Below are 22,099 nucleotides of genomic sequence, written 5' to 3'. Positions count from 1 at the left end.
TGACAGTCACCTGCATCTTTATCAGACTTGTCCTCTGGTGAGACAGAGGACAGCCCAGAACAAATTGTGTTGAAATTCTTCTCTGATCAACAGGATGCAGCATGTCTTGAGCATCTCCCATGCTTGCACTCTCCTCAGTATACCAACAAATATTTGGCTAAGGCAATTCATTAAGTTCCTTCTGTTCACATTTTAAAGCATGCAACATTTCTATTTCCTTCAGCACTAAGAAGTACTTTGTCTCTGATTTGTACCTATTATAAACTACTTCAGACTTAAAAGTTTTGATAAACTGCCTTTTGAATTTGAAGCATGTGCTGCTGTATCTTAAGAAGCAAATAAATTCCAAGATTTTCAGGGATTTTCATTCATACTCTTTTCAGTTAGTTAAAATACTGTTACATTTTCATTCAAAGAAAGGTGATGCACTTTTGGGTACTGAGTACACAGGTATAGGAAATATCTATAGGAAGTATTGATTTCTGGGTGGTAGTAGCACCACAAATGAACAATGCTGCACAAGGATGCACTATGTTCCCCAATAAATTGTTTGGTTTTCAGTCTAGTCAAAATCTGGATTGAGACTTTAATCTTAGTAATAAAGAAAGCAATACCAGAAAAGATCTTTTTTATCAGTACTGAAGTGTACAGATGTAGAAATACTTCATATGCTATATTCCAGCTTTTTAGAGTATTTCCAAGGATTTTATGAAGCTTTGGAAGGATTTAATGTGTAAATGCTACTTGCACTACACTCATTGGAAATACTGCCACCTTCCAGCTTTGCTCTGGTCACTGACTAAATTTCAGGTACTGAATACTTTTAATATAAATGCTTAGTAAGAGAATCTGGGAGAGCTAGATGTTGATTTGTGGCTCAGCATAGATAATTACAGAATGAGGAAAGTCTCATGTAAGAGTTCTGGTAATGTTTTCTCTAAAATGAAACCTTCCTAAAGCATTGCTATATATATATATATGCAAAAAAAGGATCTGTATTTTCTTCCTGCTTTGTTAAGTCTGTGGTTCCTTCCTCACTTGAACCCTGACCTGTTGTGCTATAAATTTTATCCCATCTGCTTAGTGTTTCCTGACTGTTCTTTAAATATGGCAATACTAGAATATCAGAACCTTTCATCATTGTCCATCATTTTTCATATTCAGCAATAAACATGCTGCCTACAGAGAAGATACATTTTACTTTAGCAGTATATAAAAGCATAGTTATTATTATTAATTTACTAGTCAGATGAAAATACAGAAATCCCAGTGTGAAAATGTTTTTCCTGTAATAATTTTACAGGAATAGCAATAGAAATAGAAATAGAAATAATTTTATGGCAATAAAAATGCATGAGCATATATGTTCAATATTCTGAGATGTGCTGCTCTGTCATGTTCTCGTATCCTCATTTAAGTAGCTTTATTTTGGATATATACATATACTTGGACTCAAAACTGTTTAAGGTCTAACTAAAGACTGTCATTTTACTGCAGTACATTTGAGGTCACGGCCTTTATATAAAGGAACCGGACTAGCAATAGGTTAATTTTAGTATCCTAAGTAAAAATTTCTAATCACACCATTTTTCATTATTTGAAATGAGAAATCAAGAGAAGATTAAAATTTGCTCTTAAATGAGAATGCCCTATTTGGCACTTTTTCTGTGAGGTTATTTCATTATTTCCATTATTTTCTTACAGGGGGAAAAGTGAAGGGCAAAGTTTAGCATGCATTTGTCAGGCAGAGCAGTTGCAATTCTTTCTAAGACTTTTTTTGTGTGTCCTTCCATGTCATCATGTCATCTTGTGAATGCACCATCTTTTTTCGTGTTCTTGTGAGGATGTAAAGTCTGGGACAGAAACTACACATCCTAAGCTGTTTACACAATGCTGATTCAGTGGACTCCAGGTTTCTCTCAACACTTGCATGTCTTCTAGACATTTTCAGAAAATTCTTTATTCTTTTAGTCTTAATGTCTTTGAGTCTTCAGCCTCCTCATGGAAGCCCAAAAAAGAACCCATCCAGAAGGATGAAAAAATAGGTATTAATTTGTTCCCAGGAAAGGCATCTTCAGGGAGCAGCAGTCTTCAGGTCCACAAAAAGTTGAGTGCTTAAGAGATAGTGACAAAAGAATGAATTGAAATGAGCTTTTGGAGTGAACAGTGAGGTAATAAATTAAAAAAAAATTCAGTTCTTGCTGAATGTATGAGATCTTAGAGCACAGGAGCACATTGCCTGGACAAGTTTGGGCATTGCCTGGACAAGTCTGGGAACCAGCCTCACTTGATACTGATTTTAAACAACTACAAAGAGCTCTTCCCACAAGTGACTGAATTTTATCAGGTCTCCCTGAAAGTAGTGAGTAAGACAAGATAACCTGCTGAGGCCTTCTAAGATATCATTATCTTTTCTGATATTTTGAGATACATATATATATATGTGTGTGTATGTATATATATATATATATATATATATATATATATCTAAGATGCCTTATTCCTGCAATAGATGGAGGTGTCTTTTCTAATTTTTAGTAGCCAGCTGCCTACTTTTAGGAAGATTTTTTTTAGATCCAAAGCATAATAAAACTCTGCTTTCCCCACTAAGGACATAATGGATGTTGCACCATAGCTTTGCCTCTGTCAGGCCTGCCCTCATCACCAGCTATTGCCGTGGAAGGTTTTAAGAACTTGTTTTATAAACAGCACACAGATATCTCATAAAATGAGGTTTGGCTGTGTCTGAAAAATCCCCCTAGTTGTGTGATGGCCATTGCTGGTGCTACCAGACTCACATTCCCTATTAATGAGTGTTCCCCAGACCTAAATAATTTCCAGTAAAGTGTTGGCTCTTTTCAAACCAACCACAAAACACACTAACATACCAGGCATTTCCTCTAGGGTGCTGCTGCTTTAGTTACTATGTTAACTGGGTTTCTTCAGTGATTTCAGCTGTCCTGAAATAATCACCCTCAGCTAAGAACCCATCTGAAAGTAAAGGTTCAAACCCTTTAAACATGCTTAGAGAGGATGTAGTATTTTTTAGCTGTATGTGAATTGTGAGTGATTGTCTATCAGCCCGTAAATCTCCAGTATTACCCCTCACACTTGGAGGAGAGGAGCCCAAAGTCACAAATCCTCTTTGAGGGACTGAGCAGGACAGGACAGGGACACTGGTGAGGAACACATCCTTGAATCCTACAACAAATGCACTGGAGAATTCCTCCTGGCCCCTGCTGCTGTGGATGTGAGGAGAGAGGGTGTCCTGGCTCCAAGTTTTATGCTTTTATTATGAAGTTCAGGCTGTCTTACTCTTTAAGGAAGCCTGTAAGAACAACTGAGTGGAATGACCAAGAGTATCTTACTGTCCACAGATCTAGGGCCACAGTTCAGCTGTGACTGTTCATTGCACCCCATCAGTGTTTTGGGGTATTGGATGAACATTTGATTCCCCTGCTCTGTGTGCCCAATCTTAAGGTGAACCAGCACTTCTCTGCAGAAAAAAAAAAAAGCTGCTATTCACTTTGCTTCTTTCTTTTCATATAAAATGGAATAGGGGCATCTTCATTCCCACTCCATTCTGAAGCGATCCTTCACACACTCACCTTGTCTCAGATGAAGAATGGCAATGCTCTCCTGCTTTGCTCCTTCTGGTTCAAACTATTTGTTTCAGGGAATCATGGGGGCAGATTTTCTGTTGTACATCTCTCCCTTTCATGGTTTCAGGTCTCCTTCACCCTTTCCCCTGATCTGTGAGCCCATTCCCTAGGTTTACACACAATGAAGATGAGAAAAGCTGTATTTGTCATGTTAGTCTATTGCCAGTTGGACCTTTGAAATCAGCTGACTTCCCTCTTGTCTGAACATGTCTCCAGGTCTATTCCATACCTTAAGAGGCCAGCCAGAGTGTGTTTGCATTGCCAAAGACAGCATTTCCACAGTTTAATGTAAGAAGAAGGAAAAAAATCAAGAGTACACATCCCAGCTGCCAGCACTGTTGTCCCTGCCACAGAAGCAGCTGAGTTTGTCCACCTGATAACAGCCCAGTGTCACTGCTCAGGAGGAATTAATTTGGTGTAGCAGAGCACACTCTGTTTGCCCTGAATGTTGAGCAAATGGGAGCCTTGGTTAAACAGATATGCAGTTGATGTAATTTTGTGAGAATGCAGATTGGAAGACAAAGAATGTGACTCTGAGTATGATGGCTGGCCAGTCTGTCGTTCTGAGGATCAAATTCTGTGAGCAGATTTGGAGTTTTTTCCAGCTGGCAGTTAGATGGATGAGCATCACTAGTGAGAGGGTTTTCTGGACAGGACAAGAGAGGTTTTATCAGAAAGGTACTCAGTGACTGCTGAAAGTGGTTTTCTTACTGGAAACCCAAACCAGTATGTGCCTGCTGTGCTCACAAGTTCCAAAAATTCTGCATGACATATTATTACTGAAACATGTTGGATCGGTGCTGAGCTCTCACAGAGTCTATCTGTTGCCTGTATCCTCGTGTGCTGAGAAGTGATGATCATGTTTTGTCTCCTCACATTCCACAGTGCTGAGCCTCTTACAGACTAAATTGAGTGAGAGGCAAGATCTGCACCTCATTTTGCAAACATAATCAATTCATGTGCTTAAAGGATTATAAACATCTTAATAAGAAGGTGTGATTTTGACCCCTTGACCTGGACTCACTTCCTAATCTATATCAAACTACAGGTTGTGATGTGGGCTGGGAAATCAGGGAGTTTGAGGGTCACATCATTGACTGCCCTGAAGAACAGGCAATCCTGACTGGGCTCAGGTGTCTCTTCAGTTTGGTTTCACCATCAGGTTGATAACTCTTCCACACATCAGTAATGAACAGCCACCCAATCCTGGAATATATGAAGGCCTTTCCAATAGAGGCAACAGTGGAGAATATCTGCTGTTGAAGATTGTTACCTAAAAAAAAATCTCCCTTTTTGATGTAGCTGGAATGCTACTGCTATGAAATTTATCCAGTTCTTTTTACTCCTGCTTTTCATTTGCACAAGAGACAATTCAGGGGCTCTCATTCCAGGAATCATGCTTTTTTTGCATTCTTCAGCTTATCTTTCTTTTGCAAAAAATACTCACTGCAGCAGCTGAATAAGCAATTATTGCATCACAGAAGTCTAAGGTCATGCAGGTATCAACCTCATTTCTTGCTTTGAACTCTCCACAAGTTATGGCAATCCTGTTAAAAAATCTTTTTCTTAAAACAACATTTTCTTGTGCACATCATGTCTGTGTAAACATAGCTCTGAACCAGCATGTGAATGCATCATGCACACATAATGTTTGAATATTCTTGACCTTAACCATGCCCTATCTGATAGATTTTCTTCATGACATCTTTTGTAAAATTAGAGAAATTTAGTTCCAGCTGTGTTTCTGCTGTCTCCTTCCCAAGACTCCTGAGATCTCTCTCACAATTTAACTCCTGAAATCTCTCTCACAATCCAACTCCCAAAAGCTCTCTCACAATCCAACTCCTGAAATCTCTCTCACAATCCAACATACTCCAGGTGTCCACTAGGACAGGCATCCGTGCTGTTACCATACTAACAGAGCTCAAGTTCTTTTGGATGCCCTGCTGCACATACCTTTGTACAGGAATTGGTGATAAAAGTGGTGATAAAGCTGCATTGGATTTTATCCAAAATAAACCTGGGATTTTCTGAACAAATCAGCATGCAAAATTACTGTATCTGATGAAAAGGAAGTTAACATGCTCCCCCCTATTAACAGAGTTCTGGTTTCTACTCATATTTTTCTGTCTTGTGATACCAGAAAGTTGAATCAGCATTCCTCAATTTTACAAAATGGATCTGACACTGTTTTCTTGCATGTTACAACTTTGCTGTAGGGTTTCTCCCTCTAAATAAAGAGTCAATGCTCTGAGGAGATGCCCACCAGAAACACCAAAAAGGTATGAAACTTTTGTGATAAGGAGACAACAGCATGGAACCCCTGCAATAAGATGACAACAAAAGGGCACATTTAATCTGAGCACAGATGATGGCACCAGCATTTCCCATAACAGCATTGTCTTTAGGATGCCTGAGATTTCTCTGGCTGGTTTGCTTGAAGCATGGTGCACTTGGCAAAATTGCTGAAGGAGCACCAGGTTCAGTGGAGCAGTGCTGTTCTTCCTGCTTGATCATTGCAGGTCTGAGGTGTGCCAGGAGCCCACCAGCTGAAGTAAGAGATGTGGTTACAGTCAAGAAAAAAAAAAACCAGCATATTTTTTTTCAGTGAGATTCCTTGAGATGTCATAGTCAGAGTAGTTTCTACCTTCTGCTTCCCACTGCCTGGTTCTTTGGCCACCCTGCAATACCAACTCAAAGTTAGGAGAGGCTGCAGAGTGGCCACAGTCCCTCTGTGCTCCTGGTCCCCTGAAGAAGGTGCAAGAAGGCACAAACAGCCTCAGAATGACCTTTTTGCACAAGGATTTCCAACTGGGAGCAACATGACCGTGCACATGTGTACAGTGGAATTAGCAACAGAACTGCAGCTGGGAGGTGGTAATTCTGTCCTGCTTCTAAACACTTATTAGCAACTCTTAATGCCCAAATAGAATCACTTCCAGTGCAATCAGAGGCTGACACCTGATATGTGAGACTCACGCTCTGAGATTTTGAAAGAGTAGGGATTTCCATTTTCAAACCAAACTGCAAAGCCAAGAGAAAATGTTTTTCACTGTTTAATTGTTACGTTTTAGAAGAATGGCCTTGAGGGTGGAGTGCTTTATTTTTTACTGGTTGTTTTTCACTTCCCTCTATTCTCAGGAGATGTCTGGCAGGATCTTTAGAGGATATGAATTGTGATGTCACCAAAACAATGGGCCTGGACCACAGACCTCCTTCCACAAACTCTCCATGATCCCTCTTTGCTTGGATGCACTCCTTCAGAGAAGCTTGCTTAGCTTGGCCTGCTTTAAGTCTTTGGGTTATTTGGTTGGAGTAGAGGTGTGCTGCCAGGGCTTGGAGGGAAGAGCTGGTGTCCAGAGCCAGGGATTGTCCTTCTGGGGAGGAACTTGGCTGAAGACTCATTTGCACAAAGCCCTGCAGAAACCTGCAGCCGGCTCTGCATTTCAGTGAAATGTGTATCATTTTTCAACACACTTAAGATTGATTGCAGACAGCAGCACTAGAAAGGAGGTTATTTGTAGTGCTTTGTATGAAATCTGATGCATATGATGTCTGTCAGCTGGAAGGCCCCAGACAGGGTCCCTGTGCTCAAAGAAGAGCTTAGACACAAATTCATGGATTTCAGGCAGACTTTTATTTACTAGACTAGTTTAATCCAAAGCATTATAAATTGCACTTAGCTTTCAGTCACTGGCATGAATTCTGGACATGCTGAGGGATTCAAGAGAAATATTGCCTTGACTTAGTAATGACAGAATTTTGACCATTATTTTGGGTAAGACTAGAAGAATGACCTGGGTCATAGAATACAGAGCCCTGTTGCAAATCGACACTTAAAAGCAATTCTAAGTATAATGATTTTCTTAATAAAACACATTTGCTTTACTTGATCCAATAATTTTAATTGTTGTTTACTGTAATAATACTGTAATACTGCAATTTTTGTTGACAGGAACTGTGCCCTTTCACAGGTTTTACTTACCTATGCCTAAAATGGTCTGTTTCTCCTCATTTAGCAGGACTTTGATTCCCCTCATCATCCTCCTAATCTTTCTTTACACATTTTGCATTTTGGTTTCCTAAGCAGGGAAAGCCAGAATCCTGCCAGAAATCCAGAGCTTTGCACTATAGAGTTGATAACTGCCTTAAGAGTACCTACCTCAAAATGACTGATGCATCCTGAAATCTCACTTAACTCTTTCATTTTTGCTTCGAATTATAATCACTAGGAATATAGGTTGTTTCCTGCAAAAAACCCCCCTGAATTACTGAAGGGAATTGACTTCTCCATGTGTTTTTATGTGCCTTCCCCTTCAAGAAATGTGAATTCCTTGATGATCTCAGGTTTTTTCCAACCTGAATGATTCTGTGATTCTATAAGAGATTCTGTTTCTGGTAAGAGGTTGACCAGTTTGTAGTTTCCCAGATCTTCTCTCTTGTCCCTCTTGAGGTCAGGGAGACACTTGTTCTCCTTGATCCTTCAGGAATTCCTCTCATTCACCCTGAGCTCCAAAATCATCATTTATAACCTGGTAATGCCATCACCGCTCTCCCTCAGCACTCATGGGTGAAACCTGTCAGGGCCCTCAGTCAAAAAACCGAGGAAACAGAGAGAAATCATTGGAAAGCTGTCCCTCTGGATAACCAGATGTTTTTTTTACATATTTTTCATATTTGTTACACAAGGAGCTGTTCAGTGTTCAGACCACAAGACAATTAATAGAAAAGTGTGACTCCTGTTTTATTCCAAGTTCTGATACACCTGCTGTGCAGTGAACTTTTGCACTTGGAACACGAAGCAAACCTGTAGTGCTTGTCACTTCATTAACAGTATTCAGTTTTATTAAATTAGAAGCTTGCAAAAATATTCTCTACACAAATAATTGTCTTTGGGGTGGTTCCCCTCAGTGTCAGTGTTGGTATAAGTTGGTAACAGGATTAATTTTTCTGTCATGTGTTAAGTGATCAAAATACCATACACCTTTTTGTTCCTCTCTGCAGTACTTTTGATTTGACATACTTCTGAGTAAAAAATTGAAAGCAGACTAACTGGATAATAACCTCAGGAAAAAAAATAGTTCTGCAAATTTGCTTGTAATTTGTTTCATTTGTTTTTCACATCAGGTATTTGATTTATCCTGTATTTTTCAGGATTTTAAAAGGTTGTTTATTTCTGTTTCTGCTTTTTATAATAAAGGAGTGCAATCCCAAAGATTCTTTTGTTTGGCAGGACTATCCGAACTGGTTTCTGCCTGTGTATCAGTCCCTAAGCTATGTCTTTGTGTGGAATGTTAGGAGAAAATGCAGTTTGCTTCACCAAGAAAGGAAAACCTGCAGCACTGGGCTTTATTGCAAGGTGCTGACAGGGGCTTGCTTTGGCCATGGATGCTTTTTGTATGGGTGCCCTGTCCTGTCTGTAAGTCAGGGAGGGAAAAACTGCCTTGCTTGTGTTTGGTTGGGTGTTTTTTAACTGGCAGATGCAACACCACTTCTTAAAATTGTATTAAATATATTGTGTTTTTCTCTCTTTCCTCATCTCTGCAGATCTGTCAGTGGAAGAATGCTGTGACAAGGGTGTTGAATGGGCAATCACAAACAGGATATGTGCCTCTCTGCCATTAATATCCGAGTCTAGAGAATGCAGGTACACACTTACATGTTATGTATTAAAACACAGTTACATATTACATATTAAAACACAGTCTATACTCTAATGTGAAGCCACAGAAATGGCAGGTATTAAAGCCAACTTACAAGATGAAGCATCCAACTCTTACATCCCAGCTTTTCAACTCCATATGCAGCCTTGGGGAATTCTTCCTGACTACCTACTTTTCATCCAATCCAGTCCTTTTAATTTTTGGTGTAAGTCTAGCTTAGATTCACCCACCCTGATCCATGTGGTATTTAGTGTCTCTTACTCAGAGGTTTTCCCCCTCAGAGGACACCTCAGAATGGCTGCGCTGATGTCACCAAGCTGGTTGTGGATCTGACTGTAGAAAATAGAACCTCTCAGTTAATACACAGATTTCTCAATTCTGCTGTGAATTGATAGGATATTTCTATTTGGCAATCTACTAAATGAAATAATGAAAGCAAATGTTAAGATTTTGATTCTACTGCATCTCTTATGTTATTGTGGCATTTGTAGTTTTTATGTCGATATAATTTGCGTTATTTTTGCTGCTACATGCACTTGTTACAATTAATTACTGGGGCAAGCAACTGGTAGTTTGAGAGGCAGCTTCACAAAGAAATTTGTGTTTAAAACTTTGCTCCTCCCTACTCAAATGGATTGCAGTGTGATTTAGCCTTGGTAATAATTATAGAAGGGTTGAGTTGATTTTTATTACAGAAAGTGTCTTCCAGGGAAGTCTTTCTGTACTTTCTGACTTTTGCATTTATACTGGCATCAAAAGCAGCCTCTTACGCAGAAGAATTGACAGATAGGAAATAAATGCCAATTTAGGAAACAGTTGAGGAGTCATAAGAATTAGAGGCAAAACAGAGGCAGGAAAAACAGGAAACCAAGTTTATTGAACAATCTAGGTCTGAGTATCTTGATGATATAATAATAATTTGATTCATATGAATTGAGATTCTGTTGCAAATAATTTATTCTTCAAAAGATTTTAATTTTGGAGACTTAGTAGGACTTCATAGGAACTGGAGAACAAACTCACTAATGATTCATCTAGCTTATGTGCATGACTGAGATGTAGTTAAGAAAGTTATACTTATAAAATAAAAGGCATATATTCTGTGAGAGGTGTGAGCCCTTCTTGTTTTGAATCATCTGTTTAGAATAGTAATAACAGTGGTGTTTCAGATTGAGTCCCTCCCTCAAAGGAAGCCCACTGCTAGAGTCTCTTGTGTGAGGAACCAGCTGCTTCATTGAGTTGGAATTGCATACCCTTGGCCATTTCCCAACCATTTAAAATACATCCATAGTAATCAAAGAACCATGGAATGGTTTGGGTTGGAAGGGACCTTAGAGACCATCCAGTTCCAAATCCTTCCGTGGCAGGGACAGCTTTCATTATCCCAGATTGCTCCAAGCCCTGTCCAGCCTGGCCTTGGGCACTTCCAGGGATGGGGCAGCCACAGCTGCTCTGGGCACCCTGTGCCAGGGTCTCACCAACCTCACAGTGGAGAATTTCTTCCTGACATCCAATCTAAACCTACTCTCTGTCGTTTTGAAGCCATTCCCCATTTGTCCTGTCACTCCAAGGCCTTGTAAATAGTCTCTCTCCATCTTTCTTCTGGGCTTGCTTTAGGTGCTGGAAGGGGCAATTATGTCACCCCAGAGCCTTCTCTTTCCCAACCTGGCCTTGGGCACTGCCAGGGGTAGGCCAGCCTCAGCTTCTCTGGACCCCCTGTGCCACAATCCCACCACCCTCAAGGGGAAAATGTTTTCCACAGAAAGAATTGTTTTCCAGCCCTGTCATTCTCATATCTGCCACATCACAAGGTGATGCTCTGGGCTCCAGCACATTTGTAAGGCTCTTCTACCCGAGTCCCTTGTGGTTCCTGAGGGAGCCATCTGTGTCACTGTCACTCACTGAGTGTGCTGTGGCTCACACTACAGCCATACTCACTTTTTTGTCCTACACAAGGTAAGCCAGACCCTGTGTGAAGTTCACAACTTCCAAAGATCCCCTTGTTTGCTCTTATTCCAGCTTTCAGCTGAAACAAGGCTCTGGCCCCAAAGTCTGCAATCTCTCACTGTGGTTTCTTGCCCCACACATGATTTTATCTCACTGCATTATCTCTCTGGACAATGTCAGTGTTTATCTCTGTGTCTCTGTGGCTCAGTTAATACAAGTGTAGAATTTTAATGAGTAATATCTCTGGCTGTCATCACAGTGGGTCTTTTCCCATTCATTCATTTTCTTGTGGTATGGTTAAACTCAAGGCAGCTGGAAAGAGCTGCCAGTTAATTTTGGAACTCAACCTGTCCAATAAGTCTTCTTCCTTTCTAAGTGAAGAGTTTTCCCTGCACAGAGCTCTTAGCAAGTGAACTTAATTCCCTTGCCAGAAACAGTCTGTCTCCATATGGTATTTGCATGCCTTTGACAATGTGTAGCCTTTCTGGAATTACACCAGGAATAGCATTATTTACTAGTGTTGCAAGAATGCACATTGAGGAATCCAAGGCTGGAAGACCTAGTTTGTTTCTGCAAAATCATTCTTTTTCATGTTGATATTTTGTCCAAGACCTTCCACTGTGCACATGAACAGCACTGACATAGCTTGAAGGAAGCAGAATGAGAGAGACCGAGGGTAATAACAGCAGATTGACAAAACATTGTTTTCAGAAAAAAAGTTAAAGTTTAATGTTTTTATGAAAAGAAGAGAAATTAAAAAAAGATTATTATGAAATCTGTGCTGGTTTAGTAATGCATCCTCTACACAGGAGAATAATAAATGTGAAAATATTGTGGATGTAAGTGGGTGTGTAGATTTTCATTTGGAAATTAACTCCATGAAAATCAGCCAAGTTGGTTAAGTTTTAACAGAAAGTAAAAGTGAAAATATAAAACATGATTTCTTAACTTGATTTATAATCAAATTATCTAGTAGTGAAATAACTTTTAGATCAACATCTGAAACAATGAATAAGGATTTTTTTAAATGTCTTGGTGATTTTTGTTCACTAGTGAGCCATGAATAAAACTCCTCTTTTAGAGATGCATGATTTTACCTGAAACATCCTGAATGAACATCACTTATGAGGCCTCATGCTCCTAAAAGTTCAATATTTAGTGTTATACAATATCTGCCATATTGTGAGTACCTGTTTATTTTCTGAAAAATTTTACTGCTCTCTTTTAATTGAAAAGAATAAGGCAGATAAAGAAAAAACATCTCTTGTCTTTTTGAAGTATTACTCCTAATTAAAAAAAACAGATTCATAGAAAGGTGGCTACTTTACTTTATTTTCAGGGACCAATATTTTAATGGTCTCCAGACTACTAATGGTACACCTGAAGGTATAAGACCAAGAGACAAGTCTAAATATTCTGTTGGCTCCTTCCCCTTGCTGGGGAGCAGAAAGGGAGCAGGTTTTAGCTGAGTCTGTCATCCAGAGAGACGCCTGTGACCATCTTTCAAGGATTTCTGCCTCTGTTTCTGCCACACTGGTGTTTGGAGTCTCCAGCAATATTTGCTACCAGTGCAACTGGGCTGTAGGATTTGGGCAATGAAGTGTGATTTTATTGTTGTTGTGGTTCTCAGAATGAACAAATGGTATTTTAATCTAGCATCCAGTTGATGTTTAATTCCTTATTACAGTTGGGGTGGACCACATGACTTATGAATACAGCTGTGGGAAACATTTTAACAAACTTTCTTGTTTTGGTTGAAATTGCCTGTTTTTCAGAGATTTCAAAGAGTTGGCTGGTGTTTGGAAAAAACAAAGCCACACCAGGAATCAAACAGACCTACTGAAAGACTGCTGTTGTTTGTTTATTTGTTTGCTTGTCTGTGGCTGACATATCTAGCTCCTCAAGAGAATCTGAAGGGGTAAAGAGGCTGGAAAGTCTCTGCTCCCACACTCTTGGGCTTGGAGTTCAGTTTTTAGAGGCTTCCAAAGCCCTGAAAGTCAGACCACCCCAGAGCTGGGCAGGGAATGGAAATTCTGCTTCAGAGGGAATCTCAGCAACAAAAAAGCTAGATATTCTTCCAAACTGGAACTAAATCAGATATCAAAAACTTCAAATATCCTGCCAAATAAAGTTACTGTCCTGGGCTTAACTTCTTGCTATGATTTTAGAGTCCATTCTTGAATAGTTTGTTCATGAATTTATCCTGGCTTCTAGTTCCTATGCATTGAAATATCATGGCTGTTTTTGTCCAAGTGGGAACTGCACAGTCAGACCATTACTAATGATGGAACTGTATAATTCTAGAGTGGCTTGGATTGTAAGTGATCCATGCACAATCCAATAAATAGGAATTGGGATCTTCAGGAATGTATCTGGACAAGCTGGCCTCACCCACATGCACAGAGATCCATGATCTGAGCCCAGTACTCACATGTCCCCTGCTTTTGCCTGGCCTTAGAGCAGAGGGAGTCCCTGGGAGCTGAAAGGTCATTCCATGGTCCTGGAGGGCAGGAAAGCTCCTCCAGAGAGGATGCATGGTAAGCCATTTATCTCAGGTGATGGTGGGAAAAGCCTGTAGTTCAGTAGTTCCACTAACCCACTCCTCTTCCTGATATTATCAAATTTTTTAGCAGTGGAACAGGGGATTTTCAGGCGTACAGGATATTTTTTCGGTTTCCCAGTGTCTGTAACAGAAAGTAGTGGTGGAAGTGCTTTATCCACAAACCTATGCAGCAAAGCAGAGTTACACATAAAGGCAGAGTGGAGAAAGATCTTTCCTGGCCTTTGTATTCACGTGACAGCAGCAATCAGACTGCAGGACTTTAAAGCCTCCTCATGCAGATTGTTTTCCCCTGCAGGAACAAGTTTCCAGTTTTTTCACTGGCATTGAGATAAAATAGAGTGATTTAATGAGCAGTGTAACAAAACTAAGTTTCCTGCACAATTTTATTCTGTCTCCTCTCCACATCTCCCTGCCCTGTAATACTTTTCTTTCCCTTGTCTTTCTTTTCCCCTTGCTTGCAATACACTCTGCAGTTTCTCAGTGTGACTTCCCTTGATTTCTTCATTTCTCTCCATGATCTCCAGGTGTCCCACAGAACAATGCTCTCATCTTCCTTCCTCATGCCATACCTGTTGAATTGGGGCAGGGCTAGACTGGGATTGCAGGTTTCCACAAGATTCAGGGCCTGACTTCTTGTCATATTCACATTCTCTGAAAAATCCCTTTGCCCAGGATTTTTCTCCTGGGAAGTTGAGAAGCCTCAGAGAAAAAGGAAAACAATCATTATCTGATTTGCTTCTCCTCTGATTTGCTCCTTTGGAATGTGTTTGGAGATTGTTTATCCAACAGGTGACTGTTTCATTGGATTTCTGGTGTGAGTTGTTTTCACTCTTTGGCCAATCTGTGTCGGGGCTCTGGAAGGAGTCACGAGTTTTCATTACTGTCTTTTTAGCATTCTGGAAGTATCCCTTCTGTATTCTTTAGTATAGGACAGTTTAGTATTCTTTAATATATTGTAGTGTCATAAAATAATAAATTAGCCTTCTGAGAACATGGAGTCAGATTCATCATTCCTTCCTGCCACGAGGGACCCTCCAAATGCAGTAACTTCTCCCTTCCATCCACCAGCCACCAGCTGCCAAAAACATGCCAGAATGCAGCCCTGAGTTCCTTGAGTCCTGAGGCAGGTGTGGTTGAAGTTTAAAAAAGGTGCTAGGACAGACTGCAAGGTAGATCAGCAGTGAAACTGTATTAACCATGTCACACAGGCAATCTGCCTCCTCCCAGAGAGTTTGTGTTTATGTTTAACATTGCTCCCACAGAAACCTCTTTCCACATAGATAGTATAAGTACTAATTCTCAAATGTTGCATCATGCGCTCCTGCCCCATATGTGACATTTTTCTCCCCTTTCCTCCCTGCTGCTGCAGCATGACCCAGGTGCAGTGCTGCCGCAGCCAGCTGGAGAAGCAGTCCTGCTCTGACGGGGTTGAATTTGCCAACGCGCGTGAGGAATGTGACTCCCATATTGCCAAAAACTCCACGTGTGAGGCCGAATACTTCAAGGTGAGGCATCAGATATCTTGGGTTTTGTGTGATTGAAATGGCTCCTAAGGTATTAAAAAGTCTTTTTTCCCTTTGCACCTGTTGAAGAAGTTGAGATTTGTCAGTTCTGCTTTTCAAGGTTGTTTATTTTCTCTTATCTATTACATTCCTTCTCTGACCTGCTGAGATCTGTCCAGCATGTTGGGTTGTGGCACAGTGACTGCCCTTGGGGTGATATTAGCTTTTTATACCAAGAACTATGTGTACTTTATTTACAATAATTTTCCAATGCCTATCACTTATGTTAGACAGTCTGTCTCTAAACCAATCAAACAGTGTCACCATCACAGCAGAAGATGAAGGACAAGAAGAAGAAGGAGAAAGACAGGCCATGCCCATATTCCTCCATCTTGATTCTTGAACCCCCATTCCAAAACCCCAAAATTCTACTTTTTCACCCTGTGACAAATTAACTATCATTCTACTCAAACTCTTGTGGCTTGTAAATCTTCACACAAAGTTGGTATTTTTTTCCATTACTAAAATCAAATGCACAGGTGTTTTTGACTCTGTGCCAAGATCTCTGAACCCCCTGCCAAGGTCTTGAATCACCCAGGGCACTCAGAGGAGTGTCCTGGGTCCTGACACAGAGATACTCCTGTTTGTCTCCAAGAAGTGGAATTGAGGTTATTTAGGGTTGGCCTGAAGGTTATTTGACTCGCACATGAATGTTTTTTTCCCACCTGCACCTCATGTCTCTGTTAAAGTTGTTTGCATTGTCCTTCTCTTTGAGAAGTTTAGCTCTTTCAGAGTTCTGGAAAATTCCTCTGAATTATGAGTGGGGTTTTGGTTAGCATCTAAGGGATTTCAGCAAGGGAGAGACCTCTTGTGGACAGATACCAAAAGCAGAGTTACTACAGGATTCACACCAAAACCGCCAACTTCAATCCGAACATAAATAATAAGAAATATTGTAAAAGTATTGTAAACCTTACATAATAAAAAGACCTTATTAATCAAAAGAACTTCAAGTGCTTTCTAGTCACACCAAAAATTAGATCTTCAAATTTCTCACATGTAACTTTACTCCTTTGTTCCCTTCTGTGAGAAGACAGCCAAGGGATCATAGGAATTTGGGTAGGACACAGCTGACCACTGTTTACTCAAACATGGGGAGCCAGGCATGGCTTGGAAGCTCCATGGGATTTTGCTAATACCAGAGGGGAAAAAGTTTGATATTATTATTAGGGTGACTGAAGAAGCAGAGGCCTACAGGCAGTGAAAGGGTAGAATAACAACTTGATTTTTAGTTTGTACCATCCATGAAAGCAGTGATGGTTCAAGCTAACAAATAAATGGTCATCATAATTTGCTCTCAGGCAACTGGCAGCCTTTGGAAAATGGCTGCAAACACCTCGAGGACTCAATTGATGTGAAGGTTAGATTGCTTCCAGCAGCTTCTCACAGGAGCCACCTCTGTGCCCCCCTCACTACCAAAAGCCATGCAAAACCAATCAAGATAACACTTGACACTTTCCATCGCTGTATCATTTTAGCTGAGGTATAGAAACATAAATTATTCTCATTATCAAGATGTTAAATCAAGATATATCATGCACAGTTAGAATAAATATGGGTTGGAACAAATGGTTCAGGGCACACAATTATGTTAATTGAAGATGCAGTGTCTTACAGATATTGCAAGATTTAGCAAGTTCTGTACTTGAAGTTTCGCACAAGCTGCAGACAGAGGCTTTTCAAGTGGTGGCTCAGGCTGAAAGAAATAGGGAACTTAGGGCTGTTCAACAGTTAAAAAAAGGGCAAAATTAGTGATCACTCTTCAAAAAAATTCCAGAGAAACTCTGCAACTCCCAATATGAAGATCCTGTGATAAGATAAAGAAGTGGACTGAGTCTTGCAGCAGAAGCCAGTGAGGGTACCAGAATTATATAATGTCAGAATTTGTCAAAGCATCAGCCTATTCAATAAGTAAATAATATTTGGTTATAAAAAATATGCAGGTGTAAGTCAAGTAATGAATCTTTAGCTCACTTTCATGTTTTGTCTTCTAATTTATGGTTGGGAAAATTGAATATTGTCAAAATTATCGTCACATATTTAAGAACTTTGAGAAGGATGCCTCAGGGAATTGCTTGATGTGTTAGAATAAATATTGTGAAATGTTTCAATCATCTAGGGTTTATTTCTAAAGTCATCCAAAAAAGCCAGGAAAGATGGAATTATCCCAGACATAATAGGATGAAACTGGAGCATCTGCCACTGGATGGAAGTAGTTGGAGGAACTGGTAAAAAAAATGGGTAGTAGCAACCATCTCACCAAACAAGAGTAAATAAGGGAAAAAATGCATCCTAGAGACTGGGAGGGCATGGAAACAACACCCCAGGAGAGAGGAGTTCCAGCCCTGCAGCACAGAAGAGTTTCTGTTGTGCATTCAATGGCTTCACACAAAATGGAAAACTTGCATACTTCAGGATGCTGTTACTGTCTTGACTTCACGCTGCTCTGAGTTTTAAAAGTGCCTTTCAGTTCAGTGCAGGGAGAGAAGCATGTAATTCCTTACAAGGGAAAACTTAGAACATCTCAAAGTAATGCAAAGCATTTCATGGTCGCCTTCTTTTTTAGCAGGTGTGGTGCTTAAAGCACCAAAATACAGAAATGTAGTTGAAAGTTTGGTTATTTTATGTTTCATCTGTTCTGTGTAATGGTGCAGGCAATTTTCTTCAAGCAAAATAGAGTCTGGAAGACAAATCTAATAAAAAAAAAGCCTTAATGTGCTTTCATGTGACAGTAGCAATTGTCAGACATCAGTTCCAGAGAGCCAAACACTTTTGCTGCTTTCTGACAGCAAGGAAGAAAACTGAATAAATCAGCAGCATCTTCTCAATTTAAATTAAAGGAAGCCTCCTCAGGATTAACTTGTCCTGTCCTTGCTTCTGTGCTGTTCTTGAGGAGTTTGTAGAAAATTTTCCATCAGTGCCAAGGTGAGATAACCACTGACATCATTATCAAAGCTCACATTGCTTTGACTTTGTTAATATTTTCATTTTCTTTTTAACAGACATGCTGTTACTGTTGTTTGCTGGGGAAGGCTGCCCAAGTTCAAGGACAGAGCTGTGAGCCCAACCCAAAGATGGGATATCAGTGTGGAATTGTCTTCAGGACCTGCTGTGGAAAAGGCCAAGAAGGCATTGATCTGTCCATCAGTGATTATCCTCCCAAAAAAGAGCCAGGTATTTTATTGCATACTTTAAAGACATTGATCTGTCCATCAGTGATTATCCTCCCAAAAAGGAGCCAGGTATTTTATTGCATACCTAAAAGAGTGAGACATAAAACGATACAGGGTGCAAGGAGTGTTTTCACTTTAAATTATTTCTGTTGGAATTACTCTAATGTGACATCTCATCTGAGTAATTTATTGATGCATGTTTTGGAACTCATTTTTTTGGGCTAGTGATAGCTGAAAGGCTGCTGTTAAAAATAAGAGGCAGAAAGAGGTCACTCAGTTTCTGGTGTCAACTTAAATGAAATGTATGAGAGCTTATTTTGGCAACCAATGATCTTACCTTGGAAGCTGAATATAAGCTATTAATTTTACTGGCATTTTGCCCACTGAAAAATGTTTAATTAGAATGAAAATCAACAAACAATTCTTAAATTGTGTTGAAAAGCTAGAGGGCCTTTGCCAGCTCAGCAGAATGCAAACGTTGCCATTGTGTGAGAGGCAAATGCCCACAAACCAGGGGTATTTGAAATGCCTGGAGTGCCTGGGACAACTAAGATCTCCAGGAAGTGTGGAAACTCTTTCATTTATTACCAAAAAGAAGGGTACCTAGATGGCAGCAGCTCCTGACACCCTTTTCCAAAACTAGTCCACAGAGCTGAAGAGGATGAATAAGTACAAGACTGACCCTTATAGACTTTCATTTGTCTGGGGCTTTTGGGACTGTGTTTTTGCCCACTACCAACCTACCTTTGCCCCTGTGTTCAAAGCTGTGGGATTGGAGAAAGTCCATTAGCTGGTTCTTTGGGGATGCAGTGAGTTCAAGATGTCTTTGGCCCTTGTATGTCCTCATGTGGAGAGAATGGACTCTTGGAATATGTATGTGTGGCAGGAATACCACAGATCAAAACTCTTCAATAAGTATATATTTATATATTTATATTTATATATTTATATTTATATTTATATATGTATATGTATATGTATATGTATATATATATAAAAAGTAGAAGTATGTAAGTATGTTTGAAAGAATGCTCTAAGTATGTGCCCAAAAACTTAGATGTGGAGTTCTTTTTGAAATGAAATCCAAATAAATAGCTGAGGTTAATCTGATTCTCATTAAATCTCTGAGTACCCCAAGCTACTACAAAGTCAGTGGAAGCCGAGCATGCCCCAACAATGTGCCTTATGGAAATGAGGTTAAGCTCTGGTTAAATGCCTGGCATTAAGAACCTGTGTTTGAAAATATCAGTCCACATGTAATCTATGATCACATATGACTTTCATATTGAATCACTCAGATGAAAAGTGCCCCATGGCCATGAGCATTTGAATGTCAAATTTAAGTAGGAAATAGCTGTAAAATATGTAAATAATGCTTTTTAATTTTGTTCTGGTTTGTCCAAAACCCTGGTGTGAGTTCCATCCCAAGCACACAGTGTTTTACAATGAGAAGAAAAGTGCCTTCTCCTCTAATGCCTATCTCTCCTCTTTTTAGTTGACATTTCAAAGGAGGAGCTGGACCAAGAAGATCCTTATCTGCATGATGGCTGCAGAGGTGAGTCCTGCTGGCCAGCTCTGCTGCGATTCCTTTCTGTAAAGTGAAGCCAAATTAGATCTAGCCAAAGCCCTTTGCCTAGGATGGTTATGGGTAAAAGTAAAACATGAGGAAGAGCTTTTCCAAGGAGTAATGGGCCATTATGTGATGCCTAAATAGTGCCCAAATATAAGGGAGGCATTGTCTCTCACAGTGCAGTCCATCTTATCCAACTGAAGCTGAGACAATACATTTAACTTCTACTTAACCTCTTGTGGGTAATACCTCAGAAGTGCCACCCTTTAACCTGTGGAGTACTTTGGATTTTTCAGAATGTGGTGATCCTATATTAAATATGTGCATATTTTATTATTCTCCTGGTGTTTGAATATTAGGGTGTTTAAATATGAAATTAAACTTGTTTATATTTGAGATGCATCACCTGAAGAAAAGGAAAACAAAAGAGGCTGTTCTGATTATTCATGCTGCTCTGCCTCCTTGGAAATGTGCATTTGGAATATTGCTGTGCTAAATATTCTGATTTATTGCTTGTCACTTATGATTTACATGTCTATAAACCAAAACCAGCAGTGATTCACTGTTTTCTGCCAGCATTTCAGAGCTCAGAAATGTATTTAGGATAAAATCAATTTAATAGGCTTATATTCCAGTTGAAAAATTATTTACTGTGCTCCACGTTCTACAGCTGTTACACTCTGGAGAGGGTGGGAATATCTACCAGGTCATTAGTGAGCCAGAGTCAGCAGTGCCTCTCCTCCTTGTCTCCAGTTGCTAATTAGAGGAGATGACATAGAAATATGTGTTACATATTTTCCTGGCATTATTTCTTCATGTAATCAGTTGTTGTATTTCTCAGTTAATCAGCTGCCTGCAGGAGATGGATTGGTCTTGCTAATTGCCAATTGGTGGCTCTGTCTACAGTATATTTTCTGATAAACTTGACATGCCAAAACTTCTAATTTCCTGAACTTTAACAGGGGAAACTTAAATTTCCTAGCAAATGGAACTTCCAGCAATTTGTTTTGGAGCACCTTCATATAACATGGGGAAATTAATTCTGTTCTTCTAACACTCCCACTACAGGTTTTACTGTGTCAGGATGGAGCTCACAGTATTAGCACAAATTCAGAAAGCAGAGGATCTTGATCTCAACTGCAAAACTATGGTTCCACCTAATTTTCAGTGATGCATCAATGGCCCTGTCCTCATTAGAAATTGTTGTACTTTAAAAACTATTTATAATAACATATTATAGCTGCAATTTCTCACATGGATTCTGCCTATCTCACACCTTTTGTTTAATGCCTATCCAGCCATTCTAAAAAACAGGATATGGGTTCTATTTGTACTAAGAATATCTGCAGCTTTACAACAAATATTTGTTGTTGGAAATATATAAGCTTTTCTCTAATTTTAGATTATGAAACATTTTTATATTAATTTCTATTTTAACAAGGTCAGCAAAGGTTTTCTTAATGATGAGCCAAATTTTGTGTAAATTCTCTGTAGTATTCCCTTTCTGTTTGCCTCAATAATCCTTCTTTCTTTAATTTTTAGAGCTTTCAGTGCTTAGCCCTTTCTTTTGTATATGTGTATTAACTTATTTTCTAAATAAATCAAGTATCCTATAAATTAGTGGTTTGTTTCAGTTCCTGTGAAGAGCCTCTTAATTACACGAGGCCTTTTAACATGTCCATTAGGTGGTGGTCCCTGCTCCCAGCAGTGCAGAGACACAGGATCCAGTTATGTCTGCTCCTGCTTTGTTGGATATCAGCTTCAACCAGATGGTATCACCTGTGAAGGTAAAAGAAATAAAGCCATTGGTTTGATTGTAAACATTCTTGTTTTAAAAGAGCAAGAACAAATACAAAAATACCCAGAGAGAAGAGAGCAGAATATGCTTATGTCAGCTGGGGAAAGAGATGAAGTCATAAAATGTTGATTTGAATGGAGTGTTGAAATGAGAATTGTGGG

General features: G+C 39.6%; 1 protein-coding gene across 2 annotated transcripts in view; it reads left to right on the top strand.

Moving 5' to 3' along the window:
* Positions 1 to 22,099, top strand: part of FBLN1 (fibulin 1) — a 63,943-nt gene that overhangs the window by 4,170 nt on the left and 37,674 nt on the right. For both annotated transcript variants that reach the window (XM_059473124.1, XM_059473125.1), the window contains exons 2-6: positions 9,210 to 9,309; positions 15,205 to 15,340; positions 18,400 to 18,571; positions 20,066 to 20,125; positions 21,826 to 21,927. In XM_059473124.1, the coding sequence (XP_059329107.1) occupies positions 9,210 to 9,309; positions 15,205 to 15,340; positions 18,400 to 18,571; positions 20,066 to 20,125; positions 21,826 to 21,927 (570 nt within the window). The remainder of the gene's footprint in view (positions 1 to 9,209; positions 9,310 to 15,204; positions 15,341 to 18,399; positions 18,572 to 20,065; positions 20,126 to 21,825; positions 21,928 to 22,099) is intronic.

This window comes from Ammospiza nelsoni, chromosome 5 (assembly GCF_027579445.1).
Source record: "Ammospiza nelsoni isolate bAmmNel1 chromosome 5, bAmmNel1.pri, whole genome shotgun sequence".
Classification (NCBI taxonomy): domain Eukaryota; kingdom Metazoa; phylum Chordata; class Aves; order Passeriformes; family Passerellidae; genus Ammospiza; species Ammospiza nelsoni.
The sequence above is the reverse complement of the archived record's forward strand: the minus strand, read 5'-3'. Positions and strand labels throughout refer to the sequence as shown.